This window comes from Phyllostomus hastatus, unplaced genomic scaffold, assembly GCF_019186645.2.
Source record: "Phyllostomus hastatus isolate PE091 unplaced genomic scaffold, TTU_PhHast_1.1 phas_scaffold_501, whole genome shotgun sequence".
NCBI lineage: Eukaryota > Metazoa > Chordata > Mammalia > Chiroptera > Phyllostomidae > Phyllostomus > Phyllostomus hastatus.
Genome location: NW_025334033.1, coordinates 45,702,267 through 45,728,863, shown reverse-complemented (window position 1 = coordinate 45,728,863; position 26,597 = coordinate 45,702,267). Strand labels below are relative to the sequence as shown.

The following is a 26,597-nucleotide window of genomic DNA, read 5'->3' as shown; positions in this document are numbered from 1 at the left end:
CTCTCTTCCACGGTCGCGATGTTGACTAACCCGTCCTGGAAAGTTCCAACCTTCCCCAACAAATTCAGCCAACATCTGGGTGCTGAGTGGCATTGCTGGTGGAGCAATGCCCTGCCCCGTCTCCTCATGTTATTTCTGCTTGGAACCCCTCCCTCGCCACCACTCTGCCCACCCTCCAGTCTTCTGTTGTCAGAACCCCTGTTCAAGCCCACTGCAAGTGCCATCTCCACTAATTACTTGCTTCTCTGGCTATACTTTCTCTGCATTCTACTTGAAGGCTGATATTCTTCAAGGCTCTCTCTATTCTCTTCTGACACTCTTACACTCTCCCAGACAACTGCATAGTTTCAGCAGTCATCTTGAGTTCTAAACCAGGTGTTTCTGCCTAAATTCTTCTCCACATCAGACTTGCCTTTTGAAAGCTTTTTGGAACTCTCACCCACATGGCTGACTCACACCTAAAAATATTAACACATCCAAAGTGTAGCACATCCGAGTGTAACACACCCATAAACTTGATCTTCCTCCTCAGTGGCCATCAGTACTCATTAATGTCGTCATCACTATTGAGCATGCTGCCCAAGTTACAAACCTCAGGGCTTCTCTGTATTGACTATTTCTTCCTCCTCCTTTTTCAAGAAACATTCCAGGACCTACCACGCATCAAGCTCATATCCAGTTGAAAGCCATGTCCTATCTTCCTACCTTCCCAGTCAGAAGAGCCTGGTCCTTCATCCTGATCACCTCACTTCAGGTCCTTGTCACCTCCTCCCCTGACTGCCACAGAAGCCTCTGTGCACCTCAAGCCTCTGTCCAAAAAGTGTACCTCCCACTACTCCATGTAAACAAATAGTACTTAATAATACTTAATAATAATAATACTGTTTAGGAAAATAAACAGACTTCCCTATAATCCTGAGGTATGAAAAGTCTTCTTAAGCAGATACAAACCCCAGAATCCTTGGGTCATTCCATTTTTTATGGTTAAAATATACATGACATGAAAGTTACTCCTTCAACCCTTCTGTGTCACTTAAAGCTCTCCTGTTCTGCCCACTTGACAATCAGTTTGTGCTTGTTATTTGATTACCTGATAGACCGTAAGCTCCTTGAGGACAAGGATCGTCTCTTGCTCACCTTCGTGTTACATACAAATTATTTGTGTGTTATTTTCCAGTATATAAAGATTTGTTTAATTAAACTATGGACTATAGTATAACCTGAATTAGTAATAGTTGAGAAAGTAAGTATTTTCAAGTTATCTGTCTGAGTCTTTTTTCTAAACTGTAAGCTTCTCAAGGTCAAATGACTCATTTCTTACTTTCCATCCCATCTCCTTCTTTCAGTTTCCCCGAGGAGACACACTCTTTGCCCCTTTGAGCCTGCTGCCTGGTGACGCATCCTTCGGGTCTTCCTTACACGTAGGACACTTGGTTCAGGAGGTCTTCTCTGATCCCTTCCCCCTCCCCCAGACTAAGATGGGCACTTCTGCCATGTGTCCTTGTAGTAAGGGCAGGAACAGGAAACAAAGAAGGAGACAAACAGAAACAAACTCTCTGATTAAACTAAGAGACAACTGTAAGGGAAATGCACAATACAAAGATTAAAAATGGATCGAGTGACACTTCTTCTGATGTAGAAGGTGGAAAGGAAGAGACTGTGGGTGGGATACAGGCAAGTTTGCTGGTTTGGTAGCAGAAAGTTGAGGGAGCTTATGGCTGATGGCTTTCAGGTTATATACGAAGTCAGAGGAAGACTCATCTGTTGGTTGTTTGAGGAGATGGTGGACTCAGTGGTGTGAGAATACGGAGAGGACATGAACCATGGAGAGGCGGTTTCACTGTGAAGCTTTTAACGCTTACCTGGACTCCCGTGCGTTGCTGGGAATTATATTCCAGTTGTGGAGGGGAAGCCAAGTTGCCCTCAGAAAGCCATTTTCTGTGAGCACTGCTGGTAAAATTCCTAGAGACCTCAGAAGACCTTAAATTTCCACTCCAGTTACTCATGTTTTGTTTTGTTTTTTTTTCTCTTTCTAGATATCACATCCACTCTTGCACCTAATTTTGTATCTGTAATTTTGTATTCTCTTCTGAAAGATAGTCCCACAAATTATATACGCTTCCTGGATCCATCCTGAGCCATGGGCGAACAGGCAATGAGGCGGGCCTGAAAGCCCAGCTGGCGTTGATGGCCAGTGATGGATGGTGGCTCGGGTCTGCCGGGGGTGTGATTTCCTCCAGCACCAGTCTGGGCATGTAGGAGTCAGAGAGCTGGATTCTTCCATGCTTCACCTTTGCTAGAATACCAATGCCAGCCTATTGCCTCAATGTGGCCGCTGGAGCCAACTACTTGAAGCTCACGTGTGGCTTTGTTTCTTCCACCTACAACCAGCCTCTCCGACAAGCATAACGCCCCCACCCAAGCCCACACCTCGTGCCTCAGTGTTTACAGAACCTTTGCTCCCGTACTCGTGGTCGGCTTGCTGTCCTTGCCACACAGACAGCAGCCCTCACGGTCCTGGGCATTGGTGTCTGCTTATTCCTCCAGCCCAGAGGAGACATGGGGTCATCAGTGCAGTGCCCGCTCTCCACCAGCCCTGTCTCCCACCCTTGCACCACCTTCTCCTACCCCCCCCACCCTTCCTCTTCTTCCCTCTGTCACCAGGTGTTGCAATGGGCCCAACAACCAGTGAGGCAAAAGGTCTCAGGAGTGAACATATATTGATTGCTTTCCCAGTATTCCCCCTCACCCCCTACCCCTTTGCTCATTCATGTGGCCGCAATTTTCCGTGTGGGAATTAGTTGCTTCTCCCACCGTGGGAAGCCATACAGCAGGGTGTCACACTCATTTTCACCAGGGGCCACATCAGCCTTGGGGTTGCCTTCAAAGGGCCAAATGTAATTTCAACTCCTTAACAGTTAAGGAGTAGTTACATTTATAGAGTCCTAAAATTATTTTGGCCCTTTGAAGGCAACCCCAAGGCTGATGTGGCCCTTGGTGGAAATGAGTTTGACACCCCTGCCGTAGATCATGCCTGTTAAGCAGGCGGGTGCCAGAGTCCGACTACCTGGGCCGCTGTATTGTGAACTAGGCCGGTCAGTAAAATGAGGATAACAACAGTACCTACCCCAGGTGGTTTCTGTGGGGACAGCTAATCCTAATTAACCCAAGTGCTTTAGATTCCCCACTGGGTGGGGTAGGTGGGACGGACCCCAGCTTCAGGTGTGGGAAGTGATTGGTTTAAACCGATTAATATAGCCTGTCCTTGGCCATAGTGAGTTGTTTACGAGGGAATCAGTATTTATTCAGGCCAATGGGGCACGAGGAGGTTTGTACCTCTACTTTTTTCAGGAGAACCACTTCTCTTTCCCTGACTTGAGCAAACCAGCAGTAGAAAGACTTTTGTGAGATAGCCAGGGAAACTTGAACTCCAAGTATTAAATGACACTCAGGAATTCTAATGTTGCTTAGCAGCTACGTGTCAACGTAAGAAGTATCCGAACCTATAGAGAATTTTTATGAGTTTATTTCAGCCAAACTGACAAAATATTATGGGAAACAAAATCTCAACAGGTTGAAAAATGCTCTGGAAAATGGCAATTTTGTGGCTTATTTTATACATTTGAATCAAAGGAGGAGACATAAGGGGTTACATGAAATCCACTGGTGGTGGATTACGGAGGCGGGAGAAAACATGGATAAAAGGCAACTCGGAGAAACACATTGGTGGGTAGATAGTTAATAATTAACATTCACAGCACATAGAAACAGGATGCAGTGAACAAGATAACAAAGGGATTCTGTGGTCTTGTGCTCTGGTGCTGGTGGTTGTGGCCACGGGGAGTCTAGAACAGAAAATTATTCTGACACTTCAAAGATACGTTATCCTGGATGCACAAGAACAATGGGCAGAGCTCACGTAAGGTAAAGATTGGCCCTTGCTAAGGAAGCTGTAGACCTGGGAGGCAACTACCTGCTGTGACCCGCCCAGGTAGGACTCTCTGATCAGGCCACCCTGTGTGGTTACTTCTGATCACTGAGCTTGTTGTGTTCTTATTTAGACGCACATTAAAGTATTTACTGGTGAATGCATGGTATCTGGATATCCCACTACACCCCCCCAAAAAATTTCATGGGGGAAATACAGATGAAACAAGGTTGACAGGATGTCAGTGTTGAAGCTGGACTACAGGGAGATTTGCGATACTATTTGCTCTACTTTTGTCTATTTGAAAATTCCCATAATAAAACGGTTGTTTAAAAAAGTAGACTTGCTAAGGAAGAAAAGGACATTTTGTCACCAGATGCCCTTTGGATGCTTTAGAACAGGAACCAGTAACATGACCTCTTTGGTTAATTGGCTGACAGATTAGGCACATCTCCTTGCCTCTTCTCAGTGACCTTCCACACCTGAGGCAAGGAGCAGGTCACCCGAGCCACAGCACAGGAGAGCAGGGAGGCCAGAAAAGAGAAGATTTCAGGTGGAGAGTTTATCAGGGCTTGGTGTTTCTGCATCCATGTATCCAATTAAGTGATGTCCCCTATTCCCTCTGGCCTTGATCTACAGTGAAGCTAAGCCTTTGTGTGATTGAAGTCACTTCTTAGATAATAAAATGTGAGAGCTGGAGGAAACTTGAGAAAATACCCAACCAAAACATCTTATTTTACACCATCTCAATAATGCATCATAAGATGCGATATTATAAAAAGGTTGTGGGTGGTGCGTAGGGTGAGATGCTCCTCACTGAACGAGACGGCTGGCTTCCTCACTCTGTCCCATCTCTCTCCTGCTACCCTGAGAAAGTAAGAGAGCCGATGAGGCGTGCAGGCTGTCTGTTTCCTCTGCACCCCGAGGCAAAGGGAATGCTTTAGGGAAGTCTGCATGGTTGAAAGTGGGAAGGTCCATACTTACGCACTGGTATATGTCAATGATATCTCAATAAAGCTAGAAAACATTTTCAATGTTTAAAAAAAGTGAAAAAATAAACTGGGAATGTCCAGCTTCACTGAGTGGCCCCGAGGTGCTCAGAGAAAGGAACCAAAGCTGGCCACGGTTAAGCTAAGATTTTGCTGAGTCGGTCCAGGCTCCAGACATGTGACTAGTATTTCAAAGAAGAAACAGATCAATCAGGAATTTGAGCCTATAGTCCCTAGAAATACGTAATGCTGATGCTCCTGTCGCCTCTGCTGCGCACGCTGGCTGGCGTTTCTGGTGCTGGTGAGGAAACCGACCCAAAAAGAGCCAGGCTCTTCTCTCCGTCCCCCTGCTCAGCCTGACATCTGCCCATTCCTCCTGCCCCGAGACCTCGGCTGGCCGGCTCTGTGAGTCTTGGGAGAAAATGCTCTGTGGGTGTGGACATCTCAGGCCATGATCAAGCCCCATGAGAGGGTGGTGTGCAAAGGTTTCCAGGAGGGTCAGGAGAATCGGAGGAGGACAGGATTCGCAACAGCAACCAGCTGGGAGGACAAGCCCTCAGGGTTGGCCTTCTCCTTGGTCCCCTTTCACTGTGGTGCAGACAAGACCTGATACAGCTGTGGCTCTTCCGCCAGCTCTACTTCCACTGGATTCCTAGGAGCTCACAGCTGATGTCCCACAGGCGCTCAGCCGTCTTGTTGTTTCGGGCCCTTGGAGACACCCAGGCCCTCTTGCAGTCACTGGAGGACAGAGAGAGAGTATAAACATCCAGGAGTGGAAACGGACCGTCCGGAAAAGTGTGTGGCCTTTCTCAGAATATGTTTCCAGATGTATAAAACATATCGGATGAAAAGAAACTAAATGTATTGAAATATACTTTTTAGATATTGTAAAGAATCCATGACACAGTAATACATGGGCTCCGTTATTAACAAGAGCCAGCCCTGGGCCTAATAAACGCTGGATTTCGAAGTAGTGGCAAGCAGAAATGACATTTTAAGAAATCTGCAGTAACTGCAATGCGATGTGAAAATATTACTTTTATTGGTGACATAGTCACAGGTAATTCTACTAATCCTGCAGCCCATTGCCTACATTCACGATGAAGAAGAAAAGCCTGCGAGTTCATTACTTTCCTTACACTCTTGTCTGCTTTGTTTGTATGAGTATATGAACATATAGCTATGGAGCTGTAGTTGTTCACTCCTGAATACAAAGCTGGGATTGTACTGGATCTATTTTGGGAGGGATATCTTTCTCTGGTTAAAAAAAAACATATTTTAATTGTACATGTAATAAATAAATATATGATCTTTATAATTTTTTTAAATAATAAGGGAATACCTGGAGTAAAAAGTGACACCCCTCCCTCACACTGCCTCGGACTCCCCCTCAGACTCCTTCGGAGTAACCACGACTGTGGTTTGCTGCGTTTCCTGCCAGACTGGGTGACTGTATTTACGATGATAATGATACAGTTCTGTATTGCAGTTTTCTCATGATATTATAGCACCAACATTTTCTCACTAAGAGTTATTTGGAAATATTTCATTTAGTGAGAACAATGAACAATATTTTATCACGTATGTAGGGCAGTGACATCAAATTTAGCTCTAGAGTAGCATTGTCTAATAGAAATGTGATGTGAACCACACATGTGAGCCACAGATTTTAAATTTAGAATTTTCTAGTAAAAAATTTTTAAGTATATTTTAAAAAGTAGCCCTGGCTGATGTGGCTTAGGAAATTGAGTGCTGTCCTGTGAACCAAAGGGTCACTGGTTCGATTCCCAGTCAGGGCACATGCCTGGGTTGCTGGCCAGGTCCCCAGTAGGGAGCATGTGAGAGGCAACTACACGTTGATGTTTCTATCCCTCTCTTTCTCCCTTTCTTCCCCTCTCTAAAAATAAATAAATAAAATCTTTTTTAAGTGTATTTTAAAAAGTAAAAAATAAATAGGTAGAATTAATTTTAGTAATATGTTTTATTTAACCCAATGTAGCCAAATCATTTCGGCATGTAATCACCATAAAAATTATTAATTAAATATTTTACATTTATATTCTCATCATCTGGTGCCCATTTTACACATAGACGAGCCATGCACATCTCAGTCTGGACGAGCCATGTCTCACATGCTCAGTAGCCACGTGCAGCGAGTGGCAACCATGCGGAAGAGCGCAGCTCTAGAGCCAGATTACCTCGGTCTAAAACCAGGGTCTACCACTTACAAGCTATATGACCTTGAACAAGTTAATTATTCTGTGCCTCAGTTTCTTCACCTATAAAACAGGGGTAATGATATTATCTACCTCATAGAGCTGTGACGATTATAAGAATACATGTAAGACACTTAGAAGAGTGTCCACCACTTTGTAAGAGCTCAGACGACATTAGCTATTATTTATCCACCCCCAGTGTTGGACACTGAGGTTATTTCCTGTGCTTCACTTACGAATGGTGCACCGCAGAGCAGCCTTGAACGAAGTGAGACGAGAAAGCAGACTGGGCTGGATCAAGTCACGGAAAAGGAAGGAGTTTTAATCCCAGGCTTCCCTTCATTCCCAAACTGAGTCTGTGGTAAGACTCAACACTGAAATGTCTATTTCTGCATTCCAACAGATAGTGCCGATCTTTGCAGCACAGGGACAGCGGCCTTGCCCTGGTGCTTTGTGCTAAGTAGTATTAAAGAGCACATGACAAAAGTCAGCCAAAAGCTCCAACAAGGAGGAAAAGGACCCGGAGAGTCTGCTGATGTCCTTTCCAAGGCACAGTCAATAGAGACAGTCTTCTCTAACAGCTCTCAGAAAGCTATAAATCTTTCCTGGAAACTTGGCACACAGGTACACAATATTGCCACCAAAGCAACTCTTGCCAAGTATCTAATGTAACTTCCCTGGGAAAAGTAACAGCCTTTGGTTTGCAGACCCAGCTCGAACCTGGATTCTGCTATGAGGTACAAACTTGGTCGCCTGGGGCGCAAAGCCCAGGGAGCCCTGGGTCTCACTCCGCACACAGGCTGTGGAGAGAACCTGTCCTGACCCCACGCACCTGAAGTACTTGCCGCTCAGGGGCTCCAGGCCCTCAGCCAGGGCACAGTGCAGGCTGGTCTGCGCGCCCTCCCGCGCCGACTTGACAAAGGGTGAGAAGAGCCGCCAGAGCAGGCACAACAGGAAGGAGTGCCGGACCAGCTCAGAACGGACAATGCCTGGGTGCACTGAGTAGGTGGTGACCCCCGTGCCTACGGCCAAGAGAGCACAGTTAGCCCAGGGACACACTCTGAGCCCCCAGAAACAGCTCACCTCTTGCTGCAAAATTCACACGTGCAAAGAAGGGACTCAGGGAACAGAACCCCATTCCTAGCCAGGTACAATCTGACTAGTAATTAATTAATCTCTTCCAGAAAGACCTATAGCTTTCTCAGCCTTCTGTGCTCTAAAAGGAATGCTTGGTTGAAGGTCCTTCTATGTCAATGTCACCATTCTCTGTGGCTTAAATATTGGTAATAGAAACAACAACATGTACTAGTTGCAGTACTATTACTATTACTAGTAGCAGTAGCACCAATTATTGACAGTGGCATCTTGGGAATTTCTATAGGAAGGGCTCAAGGGCAGCAACCTAGCTGGAAGGAGGAAAGCTAGTGTTTGGAGCTGCATTTGCTGGGCAAGCACACTTTATGAGGTGTAGACTGAGGGGTGTTGATGGAGATGATAAGGATTAACACTGCCCAGGACACCCCTAGTACCTCTACTATTTTTAGTACTTATTATATAAAGGGCCTACTATATGCTTTACCTGCCTTATCTCGTTTGATTCTCAAAGAGGCTTGTGAGGTAGGTTACATTAAGATGCCCATGCATAGCTGAATAAACTGAGGCTTATCACAGACAGGTTAAGCAAATTGCCCAAGGCCATTGCCTGGCAGGTTTCAGGGTCAAGGTCTGAACTCTGATGTAAATAGCATGGACTCCAGAGCTAGACTGTCTGGATTTGAATCCTGGCTCAGCTAGGACACTTGCTTGGTCAAGTTTCTTAATATCTCTCCCTCTCTTCGTAGTCCAGAGGGAAAAACAATAGCACCTGCCTCATAGGAATCTTGTCTTAAATGAGTTAAGCCATGTATAGTACAGGGCAAACACAAAACTCTCAATTATTATTGTCATCATTATTACTTCATTTAATGATTACCCCAGTCTTCTACCTTCTGTGTTCTCATAGTAAATACCATTGTTCCCGAACTCTGCCTTATTCAGCGTAGCAAACAGTCCCCGTGATTTGCAGACATCAAAGGCAGCAGCTCAAGGAAAACTCCAGGAAATCACAGAATCATAGGACTTAGAGAGGCGTCACTTCATTTTAGAGTTGAGAAGGTGAGGCCAGGGAAGGTTAAAGGGGTCACACACACACACACACACACATATTCCATATACACACATGGCTAGTATGTGGTAGAGCAAGAACTCAGACCCAGGGGCCTGACATTCAGCCCTGGCTCCCTGGCTCCCGGCAGTGGCACCTCTGTTGCTCAGTTCCCCGTGTGAGCCTCAGCAAATGGCATCAGAAGTAAGCACCCTGGGTTTAAAGCAGAGTGCCCACACTCCAGCCCTGCCTCCTTCACTTGCCATATAGATTTGGACTGGCCACTTCTTTGGACCTCAGTTTGAACCCATATAATAATAATAGCTGCTCTGCCTGTTGCAACTGGTTGTGAAAAGTAAAATGAGATAATAAATATATGAGTTGATATACATGTAAGGTAACTTTATAGGTTCCTAAACTTTATTCAATTTTAAGCTTCCCAAGGGCAAGAATTCTGTTTTTGTTCCCTTGAAACCTCATTCTCCTTGGTGCATAGAGCTACCACCATAATGTGCGTGCTTGACATCCTGACTCCAGAAATTTCTGTGAACCACTAATCTGGACTGAAGGCCCTGCTTTTGCTATCCAAACCCTGGCCCTTTCTCCAGACTTACCTTGGAGCCTCTTGGCCAGCTCACGAGTGAAAAGCACATTGGCCAGCTTGCTGTGGCAGTAAGCAAAACCCCGGCTGTAGCGCTTCTCACCCTGGAGGTCGTGGAAGCGAATCTTGCCAGCGATGTGGGCCACCGACGACAGGTTCACCACCCGTGCAGGAGCAGACTTCTTCAGCCGCTCCAGGAGCAAGTGGGTGAGAAGGAAGTGGCCTGCCGGGAGAGCCAGCGGGGAAGACCGAAGAGTGGAGTGGCTGCCCGGGCTCAGGCAGGGAGTGGGTGCTAACGACAGGACAGGCAGTGGGTGCTAACGACAGGACAGGCATTAGCTCACTATCTTCTGGGCATGAACAAATTTGTATGTAACTCAGTGCTAATGGTCAAGCAGTCTGAGCTAGTAGATTCCTTAAGGCAAGGGCCATAGCTAGACCAGCAGTAAAGCCATATAGACTTAACCTGTCCTTGTTTGAACCTCTGCCCTTGCCCCAGTCGGAAAAAAGATGCTACTTGCTGGCTTCCAACCCCGCTATGGCCATGATCACACAACTGTGGGTCCAGGCTTACCCGTGCACAGAGGGAAGAGTGGCATAATCAGGGAAAATAACATTTGTCTAGGATCAGAGGATATGTTCCATGATCTCCTCCTCCCTTAGAGCCATCACCTTGAACTTTGAACCCAGCCTGTCTCATACCTCAAGTCCTCAAGGTTTGCCTCCTCCATCCACCAACTCTTGGTTTTCTTAGCTCTTGGTTATAGATGTGACCCCCCCACCCCCACCCCTTGCGGCGAAACACAGATTCCTGTAGCCCCCATGCCTGGCCCTGCTTGGCAAGCCTCGTGCTACCACAGCTCCATTCAAGAATGGCATTTTTCTTCCCGGTGTCTCTAAAGTTTGGGATTTCTATTTTTTCTTTTACTCTTTTATTGAATTTATTGGGGTGACATTGGTTGATAAAATTTTATAGGATTCAGGTTAAAATTCTATGATACATCATCTGTACACTGTGTTGTATATTCACCACCCCAAGTCAAGTCTGCTTCCATCACCATTTATCCCCCTTAAACCCTCTTGTACTGCCCCCCACTCCCTTTTCCCTCTGGTAATTTCTTAATGATATGAATAGAAGGATCTCACTTTTTTGGACAGCTCAGGAGAGGGATAGCAAACAAAAAAACCCCAATTGTCCAGTCTGAAACCCTGGCCTCTAATAAGACCACTGGAGATCCTCAGCACTGGTGTAAGACCATCATCTATACCTACAGAGAGCAAGGTGGGGTCAGCCTCCCTGCTCAGCCACTCAGATACTTACCCAGGTGGTTGACTCCCAGGTGGGTTTCAAAGCCATCCTCTGTCTTAGAATATGGATACATCATCACTCCTGCGTTGTTGATCAGAATATGGAGCTGCTTTTCCTCTGTAACACAACCAGGGAGACCCTGTAGTTTGCAAGGAGTCTGCTAACTGATGCTCACAGACCTGAATATTTACATCTTGACTTTGGACCTAGCTTTAGTTAGCACTATCTTCCTGGACACCGTTCATTCATTCATCCTTTCTTTCAGCAAATAAGTCCTGAATACTGACTCTGGGCCAGGCCCACTCTGCTGGGCACTGGGCATACAATGTAAAACGAGACAGACACTGCTCCTGTTGCTCATGGATTTCATAGTCATTGGTAAAAGCTGGTTATTTTCCAAGATACAGAAAAATTTTGGCAGCAACACAACCTCATTTGGTGCCTGTGGCCACAGAAGGTTGCTTCTCAGGATAAAGAAGAGAGTGGCATTGGGGCCACGCCTTGATGCCAAGTACAAGCCCAGACAGGGAGTCGGTCCCTCCAACATTCCCGCTGCAGAGGAACAGAGATGATAAGGATCCTGCCCAACTTGTCCACCTGCCATCCCTTTGCCACTTTCCTGCCTGGCTGGTTCATGTGGCAGAACCTGTCCGGTGGAACCCATGAGAGTTCTGACATAAGGGTCAGAGATGCTTTAGGGCAGAACAACTCTTCCCACACCTGGCTGATTGCTTTTCTAGCTACCCACTAGGGCTTTACCTGCCAGAAAGCCCTCAGCAAAGGCTCGGATGGATTTGGTATCCGATAGGTCCAGTTTCCGCACCAGCACCTGGGAGTTCTTTGTGTCAGCTCGGATTTCACTGGCGGCAGACTCCCCCTTCAGTACGTCTCGGCAGGCAATGTATACTCGGGCTCCTGGGGCCACAAAAAGAAAAAAAAAAGAGCAACGTGTTCATGCCCTAGGCTAAAAAAGAGTGTAGTAAGAGAGCTTGGGACTGGCAGACAGAGCATCCTCTAGCCATCCCTAAAGCAGAGGGTGGCTATATTGCCACTTCGGGATCCTCACTGTAGTACTGCTCATGCTTCTGGCTGTCAGCTCAACTCCAGGCTGGGAGCCCTGGTTTTTACCCTCAGATATTTAATGTTGCTTGGTATCTCCTTTTAGAGTAACGGACTTGACCAATACTATACACGGACATCACTGCTTCTCTTACTTTATATAATAAGAAGTGGGCAGGGAGGAAGGAAGGTTTAGGCTTCACAGTGAGTTGGTGTCACAGATGGGCTTGAATCCCAGGCTCCTTGAATTCCTGGCCAGAGCCTCCAAGCCCAGGAAAAAAGACAAGGAAATGCGGGCAGAGCAGAGCCCGGGGCGGGGGGGTGGGGGGGGGGTGGGGGGGGCCTACCCCGTGGGCACGGAAGTGGAAGGACTTGCCTCTGCGAGCGAGCTCTCTGGCCGTCTCCTTGCCGATGCCCGTGTTGGCACCGGTGATCACCACCACCTTCCCAGGAAGCTGCACGTTGGTTTTACAAACCCCACCAGCAAAGAACTTCCTACAGGCAAGGGAAACAAAAGCATTCATGCGCCATCCTCCCCACTCCGAGACTGAGAAACATAAAATCCATCCAGCTTCAGAGAAGAATCTCTTTCCATTGTCACCAGGAGACCTAAAGAAGGTGACCTTCAGGGGACACCTTTCCAGTGGGCAAGGGGTCTCCTGCTCTTCAGCTAAGGTTGAAAGGTCATACGTCCAAGAGCTACGAATGGTCATCCGGGAATGGTCATCCGGGCAAACAGAGTAAGTGCTCTTGAGCCGGGGCTAAGGGAGACCTTCCTTATTAGATAACAAAGATAACAAAGCTCTTCTCTCTAGAGGTTCCCAGAGGTCAGCTTCCTCCTCTAACCTGCATTAAAAAAAAATATGCAAAGAGCGTCAGTGGAATCAGTGGTCCTGAGCACTAGGTTTTCAAAAAGCAGCAACAGTCAATAACTGATGGATGGAGGGGTCCCACAGACAGATGTGGCTCCGGAGCTCCCTCTCCAGTTTTAGAAAGCCAGCCTCTTCAGAGGTTTTTTGCCATCCTACTAGAGCCTCCATTCTAACCATCAGCACAGAGAGGAAACCTCCTTTTTCAGACCTCTATGTGGAGAGTGTCTGTTTACAGAGAGTTTACTTGAGAGGTCCCCAAAAGAGGACAGGAGGGGGACACATGATTTTCTGAGCATTACTCAACTGCCAGGCACTAGGCTAGGCACTTTCCATAAGCAATTTATTTAAATCCTCTCAGCTTCTCTCTTATTATCCCTACATTACAGTGGAGAAAACTGAGGCTCAGAGAAGTTCAGATCACTTGTTAATGGTAGCAAAATTCAAATGTGAGCCCAGGTTTCTATGCCAGGACCTAGAGCAACACCCTGTCCCTGATAGGTCCGTGTAGCCTTTGTTATCATCAGCAATTTAAAAATTCTCTACTCAGAACACACATTTCTTTGACACCTCCAGAAACCCCACATCAAAAGAGCCATCCCAAAACCTTCATTAGTAGAGGGAAGAGAGTTTATTTCCTTCTCCAAATGCCTGGTACTTAACAATGAGTCCCTCAGCAATGACCACCCATGGTAACCCAGCAGGGACACCTTAACTAGAAACAATGAAGAAAGGAAGACCTTCCGAGGAACCTAAGGGAACAGAGTGAAAGAGCAAGGACTTCCACCTAAGGTTTCTGTCAAGCTACTTAATAGGCATCCGCACAGCCTTTCAGGAGCACCAGAATGCAAATCAGCCCCCCCACTCCAGGCCCCAGGTGCTTCCTTCTTGTTTTCCTTCGTGATATCCATGATTACCTCCTTCCTTTCTGCTTTTTCTGCCCCGACTCTCTCTCCCTTGACCTCTATCCCTTTCTCTTCTTTCAGCAGCCGAGAATTCATCTACTTAAAAGTTCCATGGCTTCCAATTTAGGACTTTGTAAAATTACTGAAGTTACTGAATGAACACAAACCTGAGGGATGGAGCCATCACATACAGGAAAAAAAGGAAGGAGGTGAGCAGTCCCAAGATAACCATCATGGTTTCGACTTCTTTAGTTGATGCTCCTTTAGCAAAAACAGCTTCAGCTCTAACTCTGGCTCCGGCTCCTGGTCTGGCTCCAACTCTTGGCTGCTTCTTGTGGCTTCTCCCACTTCTAGCTCCTCTTGAGCTCTCAGCAACATCCTGGCTCTCAGTGTAGCCCAGAATCCTATTTAAATCCGAGAGCTGTCAGAGCACAGCCTGCTGGGAGATGTAGTCCTGGGGGAGGACAACAGAGGAAGCAGTAGAACCTCACACTGACCAACAAAGAGAATGAGGGAAAATGGAGCAATTGCCCCCTAACTTTCCCATCCTTGATTATTTCCTTTGTTTAGGGAATGCGTTCTCTCCAACCACCCCCCACCTCTACTCCTGCAAGATAGAACATTTTTAGCTTTAACAACAGACCCCATGATACTTGAAATACAAATGTGATCAAAATGGAAAGACAAGGAAGAAACCCCCCGAAAAATGGTGAGAGAAGCCAGGGCAGTGGTTTTTTCCCTTGGTGGGGAAGGGGTAGAGATCAGGAAGATACACGCTGGGAACTCTGGTGAGTGCTGAGTCATACACTTGATTTGTGCACTTTTCTATGTTTTATGTGATACTTCAATGAAGTTAACACACCCGTGTAAATGCCAAGGAAAAGGTACAGTGTTTCAGTGCATGGACTCCCTGGTTCAAATCCCAACTGATCTACTTAACAAGCTCCATGACCTTGGGCAAATTACTAAGACTCGGCGTTAACTCAGTCTCCTCACTTATATAAAGAGCATGACAAAAAAATATATACCTACTTGTTTTAAGTATTAAACAGGTAATGAAATAGGTAGATAATTTGAGACAGAGACTAGCACACAGAAAACACTTGTAAGGATTGGCTGTCATAATTAGCTGCATTGAATCCTGTCTCCCTTGCTATCCCACTTGCTTTGCCCAAGGGTTTGGTGTAGAAAAGGGGGAGACAATGAATGAAGGCGATGTTTCAATTGAATGCTATCAAAGAAGAGAGGAAACACAAGGGGAAAAGCTAGCAGGAAGTCTCACAAACCCTCTGGAGGTGGAAAGTAGTGTTCACAGTGCTTGGTCACTTGGCGTTCCTCTCCTAGACAGGACAACAGGCAAGGAATTGAGACAGGACCCCAGTGATCATGCCCCAGTTCTGCCCCTTCCTGTGAAGCTAGCAGAAGTTCCAGGAAGACACGTATGACTCCTGTGGCATGCAAGTACTCACTCTGTCTCATCAATCCATCCATCCATTTAATCTATACTCACTGCGTACTTCTTGGTGCCAGGCATTGTGCCAAGTACTTCAAATACACTATTCCTGCTCCCTTGGAATCCCATGGAGCTGATAAATAGAACAAGGAACAATCAGTAATTTACAGACAGAATCTCTCTTGATTCCCAGGACCTCTCCTGTCTTTTCCCCCTTCTCTTACTCTGGTTCCCGTCCCCTGCAGAGACCTACAATGTCAGTTGCAGAGACCTCAAAGTCCCAGAAGCTGCTGACATCTTGTGGCTGAAGCCTCCTAGCAGCTGATGTCCACTGGGTCAACACAGTCCTGCTGATTGGACAGAATCCTTTTCCACCTACAACCTGGTGACACTGACCCTGCCACACCTTATAGATTATGTGTAAGGACAAGATTTGCTGGTGCTTTATGCTTAGAGTCCTCCCTACCCTATGTAATCAGGGCTGCAGTCAACCACTGGGACTGGCACAGTGCTATACCATGCAAGTGACAGTACATCTAATAACCTCAAATAAGGGTACGTTTGTACTAATGTCTTCTGGGCTCCCCAAGATACCCTGCATTTGTGGAGATGATGCTTAATTTGTCTTGAGTTTGTCTGCAAGGCAAAGAACCCTAACAAACAGGATGCAGGGTAGAGAAGGGTAGAGCAACATAGTAGAGAAGATAATAAAAGGCATATAAGACATCTAGAATTATGGAAATACACAAATAGTTTGTTGAAAAAACAACCATCAGGTGATTGATTAGTCTTACCAAATATTAAATTATATTACAAAGCTATAATAACTTAAAGGTGTGGTATGGGCAGGCAAACAGTCAGACAAATCAATAGAACAGAATGGAAAACCAAGAAATAAATCGCAATGCATATGGAGATATAGATGTAATAAAAAATGCTGTTTCAAATCAGTGCTGGAGAAGGATGAATTATTTAATAAAGTATTATAATATGTTGGGAACCGCCCTGCCTGGTTTCAGAAGTTGTAACCGCCCCCCCCCCCCGCCACCCAGGCTAAGGCTGAGGGAGTGACCTTGTGTTACAGAACAGACAAGGGGGGCCTTGGGACGATATACTATTATTGAAAGAAGGCCCCGGGGTCCATTATGTCCGCCGCCAGAGGAAAGACATCTCTCAATGCCAGAGATTCGTGAAAAGGAAAGGAAATGTTTATTTAATGCTATACAAACTTCAAGTAGTGACCTAATGTCTTCATCAAAATCCCAAAGTCCCTTAAAACACCCACAAACAGACACAGTCCTTCCTTCCTTCCCCCTTTGCCCAGTCCAGAGTACCGTATCTCAGGAAAGGAAATAGAAGTCTATGGCTCAGGCAGTCCTCTGGTTCTTCCCAGTTAATACTCCATCTCGACTGGGAGACCTCCCTGGGTTCCCAGCACCCTCGGCTGAGTCGCCGGGATGTCTGCTAAAACCAGGTGGTGGTTCCCCCTTCTAAAGCTGTGGGGGTCCCCACTCTGGCACAGGCACGTGGTTCTCTCTCCCAGGGCCACGGGAGTCCCCACTCTGTCAAGGCCGCGTGGTTCTCCCTCTCAGAGATGCGGGAGTCTTCACTCTGCTAAAGCTGTGTGGCTCTCTCTCCAATGGCCGTGATCCTCTCTGCACCTCCACAGCCACATGGTTCTCTCCCTCTCAGGGCTGCGCATGGTTCACCTTCTCAGGGCTGCACATGGTTCTCCTTCCTAAAGCAGCATAGTTCTCTCTCCTAAATGGCCACCAAGTCTGGGATTTAAATCCCCGAGGCCAACCTTCCTCTGCAGCCCCATTTCTGACTCCTCCCACACTTGGCTTCACATGCCAGAACTCGTATCCTTCCAGCTTTACTGGGCTGCCATCATGAATCTGGGCAGGCGTGGCCCCATGTCCTGGAGTCAATCATCTCCAAGCTCCCACGCAGGCGCTGTAACTCGGGGGACCTGCCTCCCCAGTTACACCTTGGTGGGGAAGTTACTTCCATTCCCCTGGCTCAGGGCATGGCCACAGCTATTTAACATATCTAAGCAACCAGCCAAAGGCTATAGATAAGTTAAATGACCACGCCAGAGGGTAGCTACAAGGCTGTTGCTATGCAAAACAGCTCTCAATGGCCCTGCTCCATTTGTCCATTCCCCCAACCCACACCCTGGGGGGGAGGTGAGACATCTTAAAATCTCCTGGACACCTTAAGTTCTGGACCCCATTTCAAATGCCCATTTGGGGTCCCCCCTCTTGGCTGCACCCTGTAACACTTGGACCATAAGCCAGTAAGGAGACAAATCTTTTCTCCCTGGCAGGAGCGCTGCTTCTGCTCCTTTTACTTCATCCATAACTGGACCCAATGCTTGGTCGGTTAGCCAATGACAGATAAGATTCCCCAAAGAGGGGAATGATCTAAGACAGGCACGATCACGTGGGAGGCCCCCAAGGAAGGACTTGGGGAGCTACAGCAAAAGGGGGTGATGGATCCTCACCCCTCAGCTTTGACATAACCTGAGTCCTCATCCTGTCTGCAAGAAGTCTCCTAATCGCTTGGCTGCCTTACTTCCCCTGCCTGACTTAAGCCTGAAACAATGACAGAGGATGGTGCAGCCCAGTGCTTGAAAGGGCAGGTTCCCCGGGCAATCAGCCTAACAAAGAATATGTAAAGTCCTGTGAAAACTGCTTTGTTTAGAATGGTCTCAATTAAATGATAAGGGTCCAAGCAAGAAGTGAGTTTGCTCCTCAAAAGTTTTATTGCTCTTTAGCTAACAGACCCTGACTCAGAATAGGCCCTCAGAGTTCTTTGTTATCTATTGTTTGATCCTTACTGCCTGACAATGATTAATGAACTTTACCTGTATTCTTGTGCAAACAAACCCAATAAAAGCCCATTGAGGAAAAGGCTCTTGGCCTTTCTCTTTTGAGAGATTGGCCACTTTTCTTCCCAAAGCAGATCATGTCTTAGTAGACTTATTCTCATCTGTGGTGGCTGGGGGAGCCCCCCCCCGCCCCCCCCCCGCCAATAATACCTTGCTATTCAGTTGAGGGAAAGTGCATTTGATTCTTACCTTACTCTTTACACCAAAATTTCAAAAAGAGCAAAGATATAAATATGAAAAAAAAACCACTTAATTAAGAAGACCTATTGGACAAATTATAAAAGTTTTAAAGTGGTAATGTTACAGAACACAACAAGGGGGGCCTGAGACAATATACTATTATTGAAAGAAGGCCCCGGGTCCGTTATGTCCGCCGCCAGAGGAAAGACGTCTCTCAATGCCAGAGATTCGTGAAAAGGAAAGGAAATGCTTATTTAATGCTATACAAACTTCAAGTAGTGACCTAATGTCTTTATCAAAAATCCCAAAGTCCCTTAAAACACCCACAAACACAGTCACAGTCCTTCCTTCCTTCCCCCTTTGCCCAGTCCAGAGTACCGTATCTCAGGAAAGGAAAACAAAGTCCATGGCTCAGACAGTCCTCTGGTTCTTAGTTAGTCCTCCATCTCGACTGGGAGACCTCCCTGGGTTCCCAGCACCCTCGGCTGAGTCGCCGGGATCTCTGCTAAAACCAGGTGGTGGTTCCCTGTTCTAAAGCTGCGGGGGTCCCCACTCTGGCACAGGCACATGGTCCTCTCTCCCAGGGCCATGGGAGTCTCCACTCTGTCAAGGCCGTGTGGCTCTCCCTCTCTGGGATGCGGGAGTCTCCACTCTGCTAAAGCCACGTGGTTCTCTCTCCTAAAGCAGCACGGTTCTCCTTCTCAGGGCTGCGCATGGCTCTCCTTCTCAAAGCAGCATGGTTCTCTCTGGGATGCAGGAGTCTCCACTCCGTCAAAGCCGCGTGGTTCTCTCTCTCAAGGCTGTGCATGGTTCACCCCCTCAGGGCTCCGCAGGGTTCTCTCCTTCCTAAATGGCCGCCAAGTCTGAGTTTTAAATCCCCGCGGCCAATCTTCCTCTGCAGCCTCATTTCCAACTCCTCCCACACTCGGCTTCACGTGCCAGAACTCGTATCCTTCCAGCTTTACTGGGCTGCCATCATGAGTCTGGGCAGGTGTGGCCCCATGTCCTGGAGCCAATCTTCTCTGAGCTCCCACACAGGCACTGTAGCTTGGGGGATCTGCCCCCAGTCACGTCTTGGTGGGGAAGTTACTTCCATTCCCCTGGCTCAGAGATGATCACAGCTATTTAACATATCTAAGCAACCAGCCAAAGGCTATAGATATGTTAAATGACCATGCCAGAGGGTAGCTGCAAGGCTGTTGCTATGCAAAACAGCTCTCAATGGCCTTGCTCCATTTGTCCCTTCCCCCAACCCACACCCTGGGTGGGGGGGGGGATGGAGACATCTTAAAATCTCCTGGACACCTTAAGTTCTGGACCCCATTTCAAATGCCCATTTGGGGTCCCCCCTCTTGGCTGCACCCTGTAACAGTAAGACCTTTTTAATAAGATAGAAAACCCAGAAATTAAAAAAAAATAAAATCTTCATAAAAAAACACAAGGCAAAATGAGAGAGAAACTGCAATGGGGTAGAAGAATATTCACAATACGTATAGTGGACAAGAGTTTATTTAGTATATAAAGAACTGTTACAAATCACTAAGAAAAAGAATAAACAACCCAATTTTCTGTAAGTTGAAATAACTGCTTACAGAAAAAGAAATATAAGTGGCTCTTCAACCTAACTCCGAATAAGAAGGATGTAATTTAAAATCACTTACCAGGTTAGCGAAGGTCAAAAAGACTATCACACAGGCCATTGACAAGAGTGTGAAGAAACAGTGATGCACTGCCAGTGGGAGAGCTGATTGCTACAGGCTTGAGGGAGAGGCGTGGTGACATCTGACTGAGCCACGCACGTCCTCCTTGACCTGAACATTCCACTTCCATGTGTTCACAAGGTCGTTGTTGCACCATTGTGTGTAACAGCAAAAGTCTGAAAACCTTCCAAATGCCGATCAATTCTATAGCCATAAAATGATTTCCATACAACTGGGAAAAATAGTACTCTTTAAGCATGCTGATACAGAAGAATCTTTGAGACATATCAGGGGTGTCAAACTCATTTTCACCAGGGGCCGTATCAGCCTCAAGGTTGCCTTCAAAGGAGAGAATGTAATTTTAGGACCGTATAGATGTCACTCCTCTTCGACTAGGAGCAAGGAGCTTGGCACTGCCTCTGGGTAGAAACAAGGTGCCGGCCGGATAAACAAGGTGGAGGGCCGGATTGGGCCTGCAAGCCTTGTGTTTGCCACCTGCGTATTAGGTGAAAAAGCAAAAAGCAGAACAGAGTTTATAATATGCTACCATTGGTTAAAAAAATAGAGAGGGAATAGATGGACATATGTGTACGACAAGATTACAAGGAACAAGGTAACAAGAAAGCGGTAACAATGGCTCCAGAAGAACGGAGACAGGAGTAGGAGGCTTTTCACTGAATGTACCCTTTGGTACCTTGTGAATTCATAACCTATGGCATATTGGAAATTAAAGTTGTTGGCAAAAAGAACCAGATAACTTTGAAACAACTTGTTCATTTTTAAAAAAGATTTTATGTACTTAATTTTAGAGAGAAGGGAAGAGAGAAAGAAAGAGAGGGAGAGAAACATCAATGAATGGTTGCCTGTCACATACCCCTCAGTGGGGACCTGACCTGCAACCTGGGCGTGTGCCTGACTGGGAATCAAACCAGTGACCCTTTGGTTTACAGGCCAGCACTCAATCCACTGAGCCACACCAGTCATGGCTCACTTTTGTTAAATTACTCATTGTGATGTTACAAAACAAGGGGATTTCTCAAATCCATACTGAGACATTCTTAAATGTGTGTTGTTGCATAAGCAAAGCCATCATTACGACCTACTTCACTACTGTAACTGACACCAAAGGGATCACGGACTGATCTGATGCCTGATTTTTCAGGGACGTTCAACCTAACATAGAATAGGTATATGTAACAGAGCAACAGAGATGAAAACACCAGAGGAGCCAGTGCAGGAACGGACCTGAGATCACTGATGAAGAAGCACTCACTTATCACTTACAGCAGAATTAGGAGGCACTCTCCACAGGTCAGAAGGTGACAACAGCACCTTTGGAGGGGAGGGTGTGCTGGAAAGCTGGAAAGCTGCTCCATGCTTTGACCTTTGGTCTGAATTCCAGTGGGGTCATAATCCACTGGCCACCTGGTCATCCCTGACCTGGTTACTCCCAAAGTAGCCTCTTACAAATTAGAGCAGGAGGAGAACTATGAACCTCTCCTTTCTCCCTTCCCTCCCCTCCCCTCTCCTCCCCTCTGCTCCTCTTAAAATACCAGATTTCTGTGAATTCCTGGGGCTTACATTGTCTGTATAATAGACTTCCCAAAAAGGTTTAGGAAGATGAAGAGGGTTTACAGTTTAGCAACATAAATGGCAATATTAAACTTTAAATAGTACTGTTCTTGAAGTATGTTAGTCACCCTGTCACTGAACATTTTTCACCAGTCACTTTTATCTGCAAACTCTCTAGTGCCTGATATTGTTCTTAACTCTTTCTTTTTGTTTTAATGAGGTCTAACTAACAAATAAAGTTGTAAGATATTTGCAGTGTACAACAGACGAAGGCTTGACTTGGGGTGTCAGCACACGATGCGGTGTGCAGATGATGGGCTGCAGAACTGTGCGCCTGAGACCTGCGTTTAACTTTGTAACCAGTGTCACCCCAGTGAATTTAATAAAAAGGGAAAAAATAAAGTATACAACATGACACTTTGTTGATGCTGTTCTTAAAAGTCTTCTCTCATTTCTGGTTGTTCACCTGAACTCCACAAATTCCTTTATTGTTCTCATATGAGACAATTTAGCTATGTCTAAATTTAGCTATGTCCAATTATCCAGCTGTCTCACCTCCTCCTTCCTTCCTGAAGGTGCTATAAGCATATTTTCCCAAACTAAGGCAACTTTTAACTCTAAAAGGAACTGTTTTCTAGCCTTTAAATGGCTTTTTACCCAGCTTCTTACACAGAGTAAGTAGTAATAAAACAAAATTTGTGCCAGTTTGTAACCATGATGCATAGTAAGGTGCAGAGGAGCATGACAGTTTGTTGGGGGCAGGGATAAGCCTAAAGCAGGCTGATGCAGCCAGAGATGGAAATTGCGCGTACATAACAGGACATCTGTGGTCAGAAGTTTCCTGCACAACAGGATATCTGCAGTCAGAAGCATTGCAGGTGCCTAGCCTGAGCACACGGGTGGCACACCAATCAGTGCCTTGATCACGCGCCTATCATGCGTCCCCTAGCCTATCCCAGTTAAGAGCATGCCTTGATCACGCGCCTATCATGCGCCCCCTAACCTATCCCAGTTAAGAGCACGCCCCAAAGCTACCAACCAGAGCTACTTCCCCTATCTGCCTTCCTCTACCCTCCTCTATGTAACTCCCTCCATTTTAAAATAAAACTGGCAGCTTGATCAGAATCCTTTGACTTGCTGTCGTTCTTTCGCGCCTCCTGTCCCATCCCTTTTCATCCGTTGCAGGTATATCGGCGGACCCCGTTGACTGCCTCGCGGGCCGAGGCAAGTGGCGCCCAACGTGGGGCCCCGCTGACCGCCTGTGCGGACCGCTGTCCCCCTCGATCGCAGCGTTCGCTCGGCTCACAGCGTTCGCCCGGCTCACCGCGACTGCCCGACCGCGCGCCGGCATTCCCTGACGACCCCCGTTCCCCGACAGCGGCATTTCAAGGGTAAGACCCAACCATGGGACAGGCATGTTCACAACGTGATTTATTCGTTAGTCAGTTAAAAGAGTCTCTCAAGGTGCGCAAGATAAGGGTTCGTAAAAAAGATTTAAATTCCTTTTTCACTTTCGTTTTTAAAATCTGCCCATGGTTTCCTCAGGAGGGTAGCATTGACTCCCGCGTCTGGCACCGTGTGGGCGACTGTCTCAACGACTATTATAAAGTCTTTGGTCCCGAGACCATCCCTGTAACTGCCTTTAACTATTATAACCTCATAACAGACATCCTTAAAAACCACAATAACTCCCCTGACATACAGCGCCTTTGTAAAGAAGGGCAAGAAATTCTCCGCAGTCACTCCCCGGCCCCCTCAAAAGCCCCCTCAGTTCACGGCCTCCCCGACGCTCATGCTGACTCACTTTTGCGACCCCCCTCACGAGCGCCTTCAAATTGCCCTTCTGTCTCCATCCAGATAGATACAGACCCTCAAGTCCCTTCTCTGTACCCTCCCCTTCAGGAGTTCTATTCCTCTGCTCCACCCCCCAATTCCCACGACCCCGGCGACCAGTTAGACCCCTCTGAACAGGCAGAATTAGAGGACGAAGCCACTCGTTACAAGAATCCTGACTGGCCACCACTAGTAGCGGCGGTTCTTCCGCCATTCAAGCCGCCCCCTTATAGTACTTCTCACGCACCTGCTGCCGCCATTTTGCCTTCAGCGCATGGCGCGTCCGCCATTTCACCGGGGATGGGCGGTGGAAGCGGAGTGAATGCGGTGTCTGCAACGTCTCCCGCCGCGTTTACGCCGTTTCCAAGACCTCTCCTTCAGGAAACCCTCACTTTCATCCGAGATATTAAAACCATTGCCAACGAGCTCTCCGTTCTTACGATCAGTCCCCCTCCCCACGAGACTTTAGCATTCCCTGTTACTAGATCCCAGACTCGCCCAGATAGGACCGAGAACGTAGATAGTTCAGCTGCGGCTGCAGCTACCCCCCTTCCTGATAGCGACAACCCCGAGGACTCTGACAGCTCCCCTTCTGATATAGACGAAACAGAGCCCAGTACAAGAGATACTGCGGCCCCCCAAACTTATTCCCACACCTACAAGAAACTTAGCCTTAAAACATTAGAAAAAGTCAAATCTGCTGTAACACATTACGGGCCCACAGCTCCCTTTTCCCTCGCCCTAATTGAAAATCTTAGTGAGCGCTGGCTCACGCCCAATGATTGGTTCTTTCTGGCGAAGGCAGCGCTAAGTGGAGGTGACTTTATTCTTTGGAAAAGTGAATATGAAGACACCGCTAAACAGTTTGTTCAGCGCAATATGCGAAAATCCTCCTCTAAAAATTGGACCATTCTTAAGGTTCTTGGCTCCGCCCCCTATCATAGCAATGAAAAGCAAGCTCAATTTCCCCCCGGACTTCTAACCCAGATCCAGTCCGCGGGTCTTAAAGCATGGAGGTGCCTTCCACAAAAGGGCACCGCAACCACCTCTCTTGCAAAAATAAGACAAGGCCCAGACGAGCCATATAGTGATTTCATAAGTCGTTTACAAGAATTAGCTGAGAGGCTCTTTGGCGCGGGCGAAAGTGAAAACGCTTTTGTCACACACCTAGCTTATGAAAACGCCAACCCCGCTTGCCAAAATGCCATCCGTCCCTATCGGCAAGGAGAGCTCTCTGACTATGTCCGCCTCTGCTCCGGCATCGGCTCTGCCCATGCTTTCGGACTTGCCATTGGTGCCGCCTTACAAAATTTTATGCCCCCACAGCCGGCACGCCCCCCTAATCGCCTTTGTTACAACTGTAACCAACCTGGACATTTTTTCCCGAGCCTGCCCCCCAGAAGAGCCAAAATCAGACTCAAATTCAGATCCAAAACCCAACAGGGCCTAGTACTAATAGTCCAGGAGCCCCTGCCACGAAATGCCCTCGCTGTAAGAAGGGTTTTCACTGGTCCTCAGAATGCAGATCTAAGACAGACATTTATGGACAGCCCATTCCCCCGCCGCAGGGAAACTCCAACAGGGCCCGGCCCCAGGGCCCCATACCGGGTGTGAACTCTGGGGCTACACAGTTCACTCCCCGATCACTCCACCCACAGATCCCTGCCCTCCCGGTAATCAATCACGCCGCTACGTCACAGACCTGTGGAGGGCCACAACAGGCAGCGCAGGATTGGACCTCTGTGCCGCCACCGACACAGTACTAACTTCAGACAATAGTCCCCTAATAGTCCCTACCGGCGTTTTCGGGCCCCTACCACCTAATACTTTTGGGCTTATCTTCGGCCGAGTCAGTTCCACCCTACAAGGGATACAAGTCCTCCCTGGCATTATAGATAATGATTTTGAAGGACAAATCCAAATTATCCTTTCCACCACTTCAGATTTAATTACTATCCCCAAAGAAACTAGGTTAGCCCAAATAATCATCCTCCCCCTTCAACATCTTAATTCCAATTTTCAAAAACCTTTTCGAGGGTCAAGCCCCCCCGGCTCTTCAGACGCATATTGGGTACAACAAGTTGCCGAGGGCCGTCCCTTACTTGAACTCCGAATTAATGGCAAAGCCTTTTCAGGCATGATTGACACAGGAGCCGATGCTACTGTCATTTCAGAGTCTCAGTGGCCACGAAATTGGCCCCTAACTATAGCTGCCACCCATTTGCGTGGCATAGGACAGTCTACCAATCCTCAACAGAGCTCTAAAACCCTTAAATGGGAAGATAATGAAGGAAATCAAGGCTTCGTAACACCATATGTCCTACCTAACTTACCTGTTAATCTATGGGGGAGAGATATTCTCGCCCAAATGAAAGTAGTCTTATATAGCCCCAGTAACGTTGCTATAACTCAAATGCTTAATCAAGGATTCGTACCCGGCCAAGGACTAGGAAAAAACCATCAAGGCATTACTCAACCCATCTCTATCAATCCAAAGCTTGATAAAACAGGTCTAGGATATACCCAAAATTTACCCTAGCGGCCATTGACAGTCCTGCACCCCATGCAGATAAAATAGTATGGAAATCCACTGAACCTGTATGGGTTGATCAATGGCCCCTTACTCTAGAGAAGACCCTCGCTGCTATTACGTTAGTGCAGGAACAACTTGCAGCGGGGCACATTGAGCCTTCTAATTCTCCTTGGAATACTCCTATTTTCATCATCAAAAAGAAATCCGGAAAATGGCGTCTTCTACAAGATCTTAGAGCCATTAATAAAATAATGATCCCTATGGGAGCCCTACAGCCTGGTCTCCCGTCACCTGTTGCCATTCCTGCCAATTATTACAAAATTGTCATAGATTTAAAAGACTGCTTTTTTACCATTCCCCTCCACCCGGAGGACAGACCTTACTTTGCCTTCAGTGTTCCTCAAACTAATTTTC

General features: G+C 47.0%; 2 protein-coding genes across 2 annotated transcripts; one reads left to right on the top strand and one right to left on the bottom strand.

Annotated features, from left to right (window-relative positions):
* Positions 1–3,508: 3,508 nt before the first annotated feature.
* RDH12 (retinol dehydrogenase 12) lies at positions 3,509–14,383 on the bottom strand. Its single transcript, XM_045821932.1, has 7 exons — positions 14,187–14,383; positions 12,622–12,740; positions 11,946–12,101; positions 11,199–11,303; positions 9,891–10,100; positions 7,966–8,155; positions 3,509–5,655 (listed from the first exon to the last, which is right to left on the bottom strand). The coding sequence occupies exons 1-7, from the start codon at positions 14,252–14,254 to the stop codon at positions 5,553–5,555; spliced, it is 951 nt and encodes a 316-aa protein (XP_045677888.1). The 5' UTR covers positions 14,255–14,383; the 3' UTR covers positions 3,509–5,552.
* Positions 14,384–23,221: 8,838 nt separating this feature from the next.
* LOC123807896 (endogenous retrovirus group K member 8 Gag polyprotein-like) lies at positions 23,222–25,264 on the top strand. The gene has a single exon (XM_045821952.1). The coding sequence runs from the start codon at positions 23,222–23,224 to the stop codon at positions 25,262–25,264; it is 2,043 nt and encodes a 680-aa protein (XP_045677908.1).
* Positions 25,265–26,597: the final 1,333 nt, after the last annotated feature.